The following is a 13,309-nucleotide window of genomic DNA, read 5'->3' as shown; positions in this document are numbered from 1 at the left end:
GTTCTAGAAATTTCAACAAGGTACAAATAAAATTGTGGTTATTTCAAGTACAAATTAGTGCAAGAAACTATTGTTCCATTTTGTTCAGATTTTTATGTTTTTCATAGAAACTGCCAGATGGAAATAGGCCAAGGTCCTATGATAATGGAGCGTTGACTAATCAATGAGGCTGCAACAGGCCCAGACATGAGGTGAGGATCATCCCTGTCGGGGCTAACTTTGGTAACCATGGGTCCAAAGCCCCCTGTTCCTCCCAAGCTTGTTACACTCACCACATCAGGACTCAAATTACTCATAGACTGGATCCCAAGGCTATTCCCTGAAATAAATCTATTTAATTTACATTTGAATCAACACTAACTGCTTCCAACCTCTCCCTAGGGAGCCTGTTCCACAGATTGAGCACTCACTCACTGAAATACTGTTTCTGCAGATTAGAATTGAAGTTAGTCCTCTTCAATAGCAGACCGTGTCCTCTGGTTCTACTGTTCTGGACACGGAGAGACAGATTGTCAGGGTCGACAATCTAGTCCCTTTAGAATCCTAAAAACAGCGATATCAGCTCTCAAACTTCTCTCTTCCAGTGAGAACATGCCCAGTTTATACAATCACTCCTCAGAATCCAATCCCACCATTGCCTCAATCATTCTGCTTGCTCTCTTCTGTATCCTATAAAGTTTCTCTCTTGCATTTCCTGCACCAATCCTAGATTTTCAGGTTTCTGACAATCTAGTCAACCTTTCAGAAATGGCACATGTGGTCCTCAAATTTTACATCCCACTGTGGCAGCAGTTTGCATTCCTTTGCTGGCTGGTGCCAATAACTTAGCTGGGGAGCATCGCTGGAGAAGCAGCAATACTGTACTGAGCATGGTGAGATCTTTAAGCAAAACAGTGATACAGCTTGCAAGCCCATGAGAATGAAGAGAAGAGTCACAGATTTTTATTAAAAAAAATAATTTCATCTCTTCTTCGACAGCACCTCCAAACTAGTCACCTCCACCACAAGTCACAAGTTTGAAATCACCTGGTGAAAGGAATGGTTGGGGGGGGGGGGGGGGAAGCTGAAATCACCTGTTTGGTAGTGGGGGGGGTGCGGCGGTTTTGGTTCTTCTGTAGTCAATCAGGTTGTTGCCAGAGTCAGGGCTGCTGACAGCTGCATGGTAAATGCAATGTTGCAGCTTTAGTCCAGGAAATGCGCTGGACACACGTCTCCAAACCTTCTCCCAGACATTAATGTCCTTTTGAAAGTAGGATGCTCCAAAGCGTACATACAAGGTGTGACTTGCTATCTAGCACTCGCAGCAGAGAGTGGTGCTCTAAGGGAGCTCGGGAAATCATGGGTCTGCGACCTGGGCGTTTATGCCCATTAAAATTAATGGCCGAAAATATCGTTGGCCGTGCTCCTGTAACTTCCCCAAGAAGCGCTCCATGCAATCACCACTCCTAATCCCTACTTATATTTCAATTGTGGCCACAACAATAGTATTTATAGGGGGGTTACAACATGCACGCTATGCTAAAATGCCTGTATGCAGTACAAACACACACATTCCATGCAGTGGATAATATAGAAAGGGCAACTTTTACATTTAACCAAATAATATGCATCAAACACAAAAAGTAAACTTCGAATGATCAAATTAAAAGCCCCAGGTGTTAGCTTAATTTGAAATCATATAACACAATTATTTTGTTGTGTAATGAATCAAGAGTCAGAAAAAAACAGGAATGCATGAGTGGGTTCTACATTCTGCAATGGACGTTCTCAACAGTATGTCCCTACTTTTAATGATATTTTCCTAAGGATTTTAAAAATAAAGGATCTGCATATAGATTGTTGTCATTAGGAATGCTTCTGGAAATGGTTGCTTTAAACAAATTCATGGAAGGAAATCCAGTGCATGCAATGAAAGCAGAAAACAACATCTAAAATATGTTTCTTGGCAACTGCGCTGAGTTAATGAAGACACCACTATTTTTATCTGAGCTACGGTTATAGTTCAACCGCGGCACCAACCATCAGCTTAGCAGGAAAGGTACTTTCCAAAACAATAGAACACAAAGTGAACCACGATGAGTTTGTATTACAAGTATTTGGCTTCACGCCAATATAGCATAAAACAGGTGTCAAGGTCCAAACTGAAGCCCTAGCAAAGCATTCCACATGAATGCAACAACTGCAGTGTAAATACACCCCAAGGGAGAAGTGAATATCAAGTCACTTTTTTAAGTTTGCTAAGGCTTAATGTTGAAAGTGGTTTGCAACAAACACATTATTCATTTAGCTATTTAGAAAAATATCTAGTCCCCAAGGAGATGCAGAGAAGAGGTCGAAGATGAGCCTGAACTATGTTTCTACACTAACTGCTGCAGGAGTGGTGTGGTTAAGAACAGACTGAACCACTGTCTGGCCTTTTCTTTGTGCTTATCCCCCAAAGGAGCCTCGGATAAGTGAGGCGACAGCTCTACTAAAGCACATTCCCACTGTGTTTTTGACTGATGTTTTCCTCGGAAATTTAAAATAAAGGTAACCAAATGTGACAGCTACAGTAGTAGTCTGCAGCTCGTGAAACATTGTGGGACAGTGCTGTAGCAATGACAATTCTTCTACAGCCCCCCCTCAATATTATGCAAACCACAAAACAAAACTGTGTGTGGAGACATCAGTCGTGACTTTCGGTAACAAGAAGTGGCATTTTGTAATTCACATAGATTTCCAAACTAATAACCAACGCAGAATGAAAAAGTCTATTAAGTGCATTCTAGGGAGGAAAACTGCTCATAAACAAAGGTAGATGCAGGACTGACAACGGCAAGTTTTCTTACCGACCGAAGGATAATACAATGGTGGGAGAATGCAACCAAGAGGGAAATAACCAATGTGAGAAACAGGGGTGACAGAATGTGTTCACACAGGGCATGAGCAACCTTCTTTAAGGAGTAACCTGATTTTAGTAAATATATACACATTGAATAGGAAATAAAAACAATAGATTGAAGAATAAAGTTTCCCTTGGAAAAACATTCCTTGAAGAGCATAAAATTCTCGATGGTCCTTGAATTGTCACTACTTTAACTTTTGACATTGTGGGAAATACAGTAACTGTTACACTAAAATACTTATGGATGAGAAAGACCACTTGGTCCATCTTAATTCATCCCCACTAGAAGGGCCCAACAGTCCCTCATTTCTGCATCTAATTGCTTAAGTATGCCCAGGGTTTATCGTCTCCACCATGCTATCAGAAAGCTCACTCGAAGTGTCGCTCTGTACCCAAACCCATTACATCTATCTCCTTTATTTAAAATATTGAGGTTTCGAGTCCTTCCCCTCACCCAGTTAAGCCACATTTCATTTCTCCACTCATTGAAAAGCTCAAGTTTCTCCAGTATTTCCTCCTAACTCAGACCTGACCCTGGGGATGAACTTAGTGGCTCTACTCTGAACTACCTCCAGCATTTGAACGTCTCCCTACCTTAACCCATCACTACTGCTTCGCCTTCCGTCCTGCCATCATCTCAGGCTTGAGCCCCTCTTGGTTAAGCCCACAGCTACCCCTCTGTGTTCGCGGTATTCTCCAGAGGAACCACTGACGCACCACTGAGCCGGATTTTCGTTTTTTGTTGTTTTTGGGCGAAAATGGTAGCGATACGTGAAAATTAACGTTTTCGCCATAATATCGATTTTAGGCCGAACTTTCAGCCTTTGGGCATCGGTAAGGAAGGCGTTGCACAAGCATTCACGGTGCAAAACGCGATCCTCGCCAACTTTAGTGCAGGGTCATTTGTGCTGCGAGAGGCGCCTTGGGAAGGAAAAAAAAAATGTAAAAAAACATTCCAAAAACATTTACAAGACCCTTAAGCTACCAAATCGCTGAAAAAAATTTAAAAAAATAAAAACTTTAACTTACCTATTTTGCAGGGTTTCTAACTTACCGCTGCTGGCAAGGCTGCACCCACAGGTTTGACCTGTCGTTATACTGGGCGTGGCATACGGGTCGGGAGAGAAACGGAACTCGGACAGTAACGCAATCCGCGTCGTTACACGTCTGACGCATCTCTCCCCGGCAGTACTTCACATCAATGCCACAAACAACGAGCCCAGGATCCCGCCCAAGCCACGGAGGGTCAAAACGCGGCGAAAAGCCAGTCGCAAACCCCTCGAAAATCCGGTCTACTGCCTCCTTATGAGCAGCAACCTCAACTGTTCTATCCTACTTGCTCGCTGACCTTTCTGCCCAGTGCACCCTCTGAGGGCTGACTCACAAACCTCCTTCGCATCCTGCTCATCCCGTCCACCACAATCCCAATGAACCCTGCCAGCGGATCAACACGAACCACCCCCATCCCTACATTTCAGTCTAGAAGGTCCGTTTACTTGTGAAATGAACCCCTGCCGTCCAGCGTATTGTGGATGATTTGCACTGACATTATAACTTTGACGAAAACTTGGTTCACGGGTGAAGGCACCTTGTCCGTTAACAAAGCCTCCCCACTTAGCTATTGCTTCCACCACCTGCTCCGCACTAACCACTGTGGTGCTGGTGTGGCCCTCATCACTAAATCACACCGTTGCAAACCATGGCCCCGGATCCAAACTCCTTTTCCTCTCCAAGTCCTTGAACGTGTTATCGCCTTCCAAATGTATGCTCATTTTCTCCACAACTCCAAAGCTATCATCTTTGGCCCTGACCACCAACTCTGTACCCTTGTCACTGATTCCATCCTCCTCCTGGTCACTGTCTCAGGTTGAACCACACTATTCACACCTGTTGCAACCTATTTGACCCCAAGCTTTCCTTCCAATGCCATATCCTCTCCATCACAAAGAACAATTATTTCCACCTCTAACAATGCTCGGCCCTGCCCCACCTCAGCCCATCTGCTGCTGAAACCCTCATCCATGCATTTTTTATCTCCAGACTTGACTGTTCCAATGCCTGATCCCTGCACCCTCCGTAAATTTCAGCTCACTTCAAACTCTGCTGCCCATATCCTAGCCCGTACCAAGTCCCGCTGACCCATCACCCCATGCATAGTTTAATTTAATGCAGGATTCTGCATTTTGTTGCTTTCATACAATTTACTATCTTATGTTCCTATATTATAATCTCCTGTCCAGGCTGAAGATCCCAAGTTTCTCCAGTCTTTGCTCATCACTCAGACCCCTGACACTGGGGATAAGCTTAGTGGCTCTTCTCTGCACTGGAACTGGACTCAGTTCTCAAGGTGCCGTCTGACCAGAGCACGGTGCAGTTTGATTATGACTTCCTCGGGCTTCTATTCTACTGGTCTGCCTATGTAATTCAATATTGGCTTTATTGATTGCTGCTCTGCATTGGTCGGATGTGTTAAGCGTCAAGTCAATTCATTCTTTAAAATCTATTAGTAATAAACTATTCAACCGGTTTGCGAGCAGACAACAGTTCCAAAATGGTACCATCCATATTTCTAAAAGGACTGTGTGGCAATCTATCTACAGGGTGTCCGGTAATGTGAAAGTTCCATTCTGAAAAGGGCTTGAACGAGTCAATGCTGCACAGAATCATTATACTGAAACACAATGGGGCATATTTTCCTGGGCGCACTGGATCAGACTTACTGGTGCTTTGCTAAATAAACTGAGGTGCTGTCTTTCTGATGAGACATTAAACCGAGGCCCTGACTGCCTTCTCAGGGGACATAAAAGATCCCACAGCACTATTTCGAAGAGGAGCAGGGGAGTTATCCCTGGTGTCCTGGCCAACATTCATCCCTCAATCAACATAACAAAAAAACAGATTATCTGGTCATTATCACGTTGTTGTTTGTGGAGCTTGCTGTGTGCAAATCGGCTGCCGCGTTTCTCACATTACAACAGTGACTATGCTCCAAAAGTAGTTCATTGCCTGTAAAGCGCTTTGAGACGTCCGGTGGTTGTGAAAGGCGCTATATAAATGCAAGTCTTTCTTTTCTTATTAAACCCAATGAAGTTCCCACCAGTCACGGTCACACTGATCATTGGCAGTCGCCCATGTTGGGAAAATGGGACTAACCATTTGCCATTTTTATTGAATTCAATTTCAAAGGAGCTGCTTATAACACACTAAACACGCCGACTATTTTCAGCAATTCATTAAGTTTGTCGCATCTCATTATAGTGCGATGACGTGCTGTTAACTATTTATCGGAGGAGCTTAGTGCCCGAGTGCTGTCCAACACTTTTCTCTGTTTTTAATGCCCCAGGAACAGTTGATTGAAGCTGCCCAATGTGTCCACTTTCCGACTGCCGCAGATGTTAACACAGTATGAACAGTCGATGGAGACTGCAGGCAGCTTCCAGCTGCTGTTTGCTAAACACACATCATCTGTCCGTTTCATAGAAACATAGAAAATAGGTGCAGGAGTAGGCCATTCGGCCCTTCGAGCCTGCACCACCATACAATATGATCATGGCTGATCATGCACCATTTAAATGAATCATGATCTGATTTTGGATCGACTTAGCATCGCGCAATGCAGTCCCCACCACTTTGTAACTAGACTAGGGACCCGAGACCCTTACCTCGGTAGTCCAAAAGATTTAGCATCCACCCCTTATAGCGGGAAAATCGCGTCAATAAGGAGATGGCCACCTGCATTGCATGGTTCTCTACCGTCGGTTTCAAAAGGGCAGTTGAGAGTCTTGATAATCAGTTACTTTATACAGGAATTCCTGTCTGTTTGGTTGTAGAAATTCTAAGAAAGATTACCAATAAGAAAAAAATACCTACCCAATTCTCCAGCTGCATTTCTACCACCAACTGCATAAAGATGTCCTTTCAGGGCACTTAGGTGGAAGAAAGTGCGCTTTTCATTTAAAGATGCTACTTGCATCCATTTGTTGTACCGAGGGTCGTATCTGAACACAGTATCAACAGCAGTCTTTCCTTTCGTATCGTAATTGCTCTGCCCGCCTACAACGTAAAGGAAGTTTCCAATCACTGCAATACCATGCTGGTACCTCGGTGCGTCCATTGGAGCGAGCGATTTCCATTCGTGGGCCTTTTCATCATATAATCGTAGCTCTTTGCTCACAACCAGTTGCTGCCTCAGCACTCCGCCCAAGGTTACTAAGTGCGTGTTATCTGAACGGATACAGGTTCTCTCAGACTGCATAACAGGCTGCATGTAGGGCATCATTTGATAGTTACTGGCTTCCAGCAACAGATTGACGCAAACGTTGTCCGTTCTCATGAAGTCCACTGTCTGAACATGATTAATTAATTCCTGCGGTGACATCAGTGGAAACCTAATGTTCTTCATTATCTTAGAGGCAAAATCCATCCGTGAGTCCTCATATCTCAACCAACGACAGGCCGACTTGAAAAGTTCAAGTTCAGTGCAGTTTTTGAGGCTGTTGCTTGAAAGCACAAAGGCAAGTCGCTCAAATGGGAGTTTCACAAACTCACCAGTACTTAGCAGTGCGGGGAAATTCTTCAGAATGAAGTTATTTACATATTTATCTACTTCTGTCAAGTTGTAGGTGTTAGCGATTCGTCCAACCTCAACACAGTTTTCAAGCGAGACCTGGAAAGTATCAGAAACAACAGGTTAAATATTAAGCCTCTGATTCGAAGGTTAGTCTTTCTTGTCCTTGCTTTTGGGGTGAGGGATGTTGGGGTTGAGGAATGGAAAGCACCTCCCAGTTCAGCCACTTCAGGGCTTGGCACAGTAGAGTAAAGCTCTCTTTAATTTTCTGCAACAATGCACTTCAGTCTCAACCTCAGAAGACCACTAGTGTGCCATTTTTTCCCATTTTCCACACCAAACATGCTGAATCGTGCTCGAGTGAGTCAGATCCCTAATTAGTGCCAAAGTAGGGAGAGGTTTGTGCTATAGCCCCAGTAAGTAAGTGGAGTGAGACTGCAAAACCCATTTCACATTAGGAGCCTTTCCACCCAGCCCACAGAGGAGAATCAGTCTGGAGTGGATGTGAGCCCAGAACTCGGAGGTAAAAGGCCAGTGTCTAATCTACTGCGCCACCCAATTTCCCGGCCAATCGTTCGCAAGGACTAGCTACTGCACAGCAGACTATCTGCACTTAGAAGTCGGGACTACATTCAATTCTAAAGAATTTTCTGAATTTTGGAGTAAATAATATTGCAGGTATCGTTAATGAATGTCAAACAAAGCAAGATGAATCTAATAAAGACTAAAAAAATGACAGCACATCAATTTACTTCTTGCAAATGATATATAGAAACCAGAGATTCTGTACTGGATATCTCTCTAATTTGTCAAAACTAATTGTGATAAAGTGCTTCTGCTTGCAAAATACAAATGCTGACAGCAAAAGGTGAATATCAGCTTCTATTTTTCTAACCAAAGTGCAACGGCAGGAAATATCTTAGGAATCAATCTTATCAATATTCAGCATTAAATATTATAGGAATTATATAGAATATATATATACATATGCGTGCTAGAAGATTTAACCTTACCCCAGATATAAGAAATACTTTACAGAAGTCCAGGACAGGTAAAATCTGCAGAAAGCTGGCTGCTTCCAAGGTATCCTGGAGGTTATCCATGTTCAGGGAGAGCTTCGCCGTATAAATGAAATCAATGATTTTCTTCAGCCCTATTCGGTTCACCCCATGAAGTTTAATGCACATTAGGTCCTGCTCTTTCATTCCACCTGGTCACAACAAAGAAAATTGCCTTTTCATTTTGTGTTGGCACGGAACCTTAGATTGGTGTTATTATTTAAAGACAAAAATCAACAAGTAGACATGTCTCAGTAGATCTACAGGTCAAAAACTACTGATTACCCCATTGTAACATTGCATGAATATTGAAAAATGATTACCTTTTCAGTTAACTTATGAAGTAATTAACAATAAAGAAGCATCAATTATGGTCTGTAAATTCTCAGTGCTTTGACCTTATTTGGCATTATAGATCAGGAAATATTTTGATACTGAGAAGGAGATAAATGCAGATTGGTTGCTCCAGTGGCTCACTGGATACAAAGCACAGCTTGCAACAGCAACAACTTACATTTAAATAGCACTTTGAAAGTTGGAAAATGTTCCAAGGAATTTCACAGAAGGGGAAAAAATAAAAGTAATAAGACTGAGGCCACATTGGGGGAGTTAGAAGAGATGACCAAAAAGTTGGCTTAACACATGGGTTTTAAGAAAGTTTTTTTTTTAAAAAGGCGATTGGATGATTGCTTGGGTGAGGAGTAGGATTGATGACAGTTGGGTGGAGGTGGCTGAAGGCTTGGCCACCAATTTGCAGTGCTCCATAATCTGGACCAGAAGGGTACAGGTTTGATCCTGAGTCTGTGCTGCTTGCCGATCTCAGATGGGATAAATGTATGGGGTCCCACAACTGGCCTCCTTTCCTGGGTTAGGGAGGGCAACAATCAGTTAGTGTCCCTATTCCTGATCGCTGTCCAGTAGCTGTGACCCCCACTAGAAAGTACACGGGTGGATGATACGAGAGGTTTTGTCGCCCTCGCTGGTTGAATAGCCCACTGACAAACCAGGCTCACACATGAAGACTAGCTACTTGGCAGAGATACTGGAGGACTATCCTTAGAAATGTACCTTGGTGGAGACTGTATTCGTACAAATGCACTGGATTTATTTAGATGACGATACAAGAATAATTTAAGACTGGATCTATACTGCACACTTGAGGAATTAGAACCAGCACCCTGGAGGGGGTCACACACCTCAGGGCACTTGGTGGGCTGGAGCTATCTTGCCACTTTTACACTGAAGGGTATCAAGAAAAACTATTAGGTCGGTTTGGAAGAAATCCAACATGGTATGAGTGATTCAGCAATAACAATGATTTTGAGCAGCCATTGTTTAGCAAAGGCTTTTATTTATGCAATCTGAAAAAAAAATTATTCTGAACCAGTTGAAAAACATTACCATGAAAATTACACCAGAATCCATGCTCGATCCCATAATGGATAAGTAGAAGAACTTTTGACTTCTGCTTGCATTAATTGATTGAGTTTTATAAATAGGAGCATAGTACAAGAGCATAGTAGTAATGATACATTTGTACAAGGTAATGGCTAGGCCACAGTTGGAGTACGGTGTGTTAATTATATTTAAGTGATGTATAGCAATTGGGTGTTAATTGTATTCAGATAATGGGATTCTCTTGTGCATATATATATATATAGCTCAGAGTAGGCTGGGGAAGGGTTGCAAGCAAATCTTGGGGATGCACAGTATGTAATCTGTGTCTCTGTGAATAAAAGCTTGTAAGTAACTAAAGACTAGGCTCTCGTGTTCTATCCTTCACCACCTGGCTATCCGACTTTAACACTATGTGCCCGGTTTAGGGACTCCATTATAGAATCGGCATTAAAGCAATTGAGTGTGTACAGCACGGATTCACCAGCATGATAGGAAACTATATTTATGAGATGAGGCTCGAGATACTATTTCCACTGAAGCAGGAAGGCCAAGGGGAGACTTATGTAAGGTTTTGATAGGTAGGGAAAGACTATTTCCTCTGGTTGGGCAGTCATTAGAGGTCAGCAATTTAAAATGGTCCTGAAACTATTCAGATCAGGGGGAGGGTTCCGTTCCTGAGTCAGTGGATCTCAGCTGAGAGTGGGGGGGGGCGGGGCGGGTGGTGGGGAGAAGAGTAGCTGATATTGGCCTCAGCGCCACTGAGCCACTTTCGTCTTCGTGGCCCACCGCCTTCGCAAGTAAATTGGGAAGTGAACCGACTATTACCTGACTGAATGATTCTCAACTTCAGTCAAACATCCCTTTTCCCCCATCTCCAATACTAGCTAATAAGCAAAAGTATTCAAAGAATTTTTTTTTTTAAAAACACAATTTTTTTATTAATGTCCCGATGAATTTTCTCCCGGGTTGCTCGCAGCAGTTCCCTGAAGATCAATCTCCAATTCCTGGAGACTGCAGGACAGGACAATCCTGGTGGTTTGGCAGCCCGGCACGAGGTAGTGCTTCACATTCAAAATGCTTGGAGGGAACAGTGCATACTGCAACATTTGCAGCTTGCATATAATTGTACTCGCCTGTGGGGAAAGTTACCATGGAGGCCGATACAAGAGTGGAGATTCTTGCACCATTCATCAAAGCACAAAATGTTGCAAGCGCTTGCACAGTTGTCATTTGATTACACAATTCCTTACATTTCACAAGAGCTATAACATTTTTTGCATCTTACCTGTGAACATTGCTTTAAAATAGTCACTGGCTGAGGCCATCATTGCTCGGTGGACTGGAAATACTTCATCACCGTCGCCTGGCACCAAGGTGACATCACAAAGTAAACCTTCAATTCGGAGCTGGTCAAACCCCTACAAAATTTTTTTAGAGATTTCAAGATCAGATTACAAGTTGCGAAATGCAAGTTTAAAAACACTTTGCCCATTATCATCATCATAGGCGGTCCCTCGAGCGAGGATGACTTGCTTCCACATGAGTTCACAGATGTTTCAATGAAGGACCTGATGTTCCAGTCCTGAACTCGAGAGGGTGGAAGATGCCTGTGCTTGGATTTTTTTAACGTGTGGTGACCGTTGCACACCAGCCACCACACGGGCTTGACAGAGCTAGGTCTTTATCCAGTGGCAAGGGTTAAACCAGGACTACTGGAGACCTGCTCTGCTGCATGGACCTAGTGCGCACACATATCGCAGTGTGGGCTAGCCTGTGCTGCTTCTGGGCCCTCGGCTCTTGTGGTGATCGTGACAATGGGTCCCTCCTCCAGCACGGCACCGAAGCACCAACCCGGATTATGTGCTCAGGTACCTGGAGTGGGGCCCGACGGACCGGAACACTGCTGTGTCTGTCTATGTGATGTACAATTGCTCTACAATGAGTATTATAAATATTTGACCAAGCTTGGCTCAGTTGGCAAAACTCTCACCTCGAAGGAATAGGTCATGGGTTCAAGGCTCACACCAGGACTTCAGCACATAACCTAGACTGATACTTCAGTGCAATACCAAGGGAGTGCTGCACCGTCAGATGTCAAACTCAAGCCCCTGCTGCCTGTTCAGCTGGACACAAAAGCCATAGTTGAACTGGAACAAGAAGTTTTCCTGGTGTTATGGCCAACAATCTCCCTTCAACCACCATCAAAAAGATTAACTGGCCATTCATTTTACTTGTTATTTTGTGGGATCTTGCTGTGTACACATTGGCACCTGCATTTGCCTGCAGGACTAAATTGCAATTAATTTGCTGTCCCGAGGGCATGATAATGGTCTTAAAAATATCGGAGTTCCTTCTCTCCTATATCATACATCCCTCACTCTTCCATCAGCATGAAGCTGGGAAGCCAATCCTGGGTAGTCGGGAGTGCCAGAAACAGCACCAAGCTCATGAAGCTACAACACTGGGCTAATTGCATGCAAAACGCTAAAAGCAGCAGGCCACAGAAAAACTAAGTGGTTCCAAAATCAGCAAAGCTCTTTAGCCCGAATACATCTGGTCAAGAATGGCGGTGGTCAATCAGGCAACTGATGAGGAGCCGGCTCCAGGAATATCCCCATCCTCAACCATGGTAGGAGGCCAGCATGTGAGTGCGAGAACAAGGCCAAAGTGTTTGCAAACGTCTTCAGCCAAAAGTACCGATGGATATCAGAATTGGCTTGCTCCCGAGGTCCTCAGCATCACAGATGTCAAAGTCCAGCCAACTGCATTTATCCCAAGGGACATAAAAAAGCAGCCGTGTACACTGGACACAGCAAAGTCTATGGACTTGACAACATCCTGAATATCTGCAAAAGAGAACGAACCCCCCCCCCGCCCTCCTCCAAGTCATGCTACTCCAGTGCAGTATGATACTGGTTTCTGCCTGGCCATGTGGAAAAACTGCCTCTGTGTGTCCTATCCATAAAAGCAGGGCAAATCTAATCCGACCAATTACCACCCTATTAACCACCTCCCAATCATCAGCAAAGTGATGAAAGTAGTCACCAACAGTGCCATCAAACACCAATTCACCAACAATCTGCTCACTTAAGCTCAGTGCAGGGTCCACCAGAGCCACTCATCACAGCCTTGATCCAGACATGGACTCATGAGCTGAAGGCTGAAGCCCTAGCAAAAGTGAAATCAAAGTGGCAAGGGGAAAACTCTCCGGCAGCTGCAATCATGCCTGACACACAGGAAGCTGATTGAGACCAATCAGCACAGGCCAAGGACATCGCTGTTGCAGTTCCAGCAATGACTTTGCCTCCATGCACTGTAGGAACGCATCAAGCTCACTACAGCAGTACCTCCTAGCCCCACAAAACACAGTCATGTTCAACTTCCCCTTCAAATCACACACTG

General features: G+C 43.9%; 1 protein-coding gene across 7 annotated transcripts in view; it reads right to left on the bottom strand.

The window, feature by feature from the left end:
• klhl13 (kelch-like family member 13) overlaps positions 1–13,309 on the bottom strand; it is a 333,304-nt gene that overhangs the window by 19,249 nt on the left and 300,746 nt on the right. For all 7 annotated transcript variants that reach the window (XM_070883162.1, XM_070883163.1, XM_070883164.1 and 4 more), the window contains 3 exons: positions 11,193–11,325; positions 8,465–8,661; positions 6,755–7,550 (listed from right to left, as the gene is read on the bottom strand). In XM_070883162.1, the coding sequence (XP_070739263.1) occupies positions 6,755–7,550; positions 8,465–8,661; positions 11,193–11,325 (1,126 nt within the window). The remainder of the gene's footprint in view (positions 1–6,754; positions 7,551–8,464; positions 8,662–11,192; positions 11,326–13,309) is intronic.

The sequence above is a fragment of the Pristiophorus japonicus genome, chromosome 6 (assembly GCF_044704955.1).
Source record: "Pristiophorus japonicus isolate sPriJap1 chromosome 6, sPriJap1.hap1, whole genome shotgun sequence".
Taxonomy (NCBI): Eukaryota; Metazoa; Chordata; class Chondrichthyes; family Pristiophoridae; genus Pristiophorus; species Pristiophorus japonicus.
Note: the sequence above shows the minus strand (reverse complement) of the source record. Positions and strands in the feature narration are given on the sequence as shown.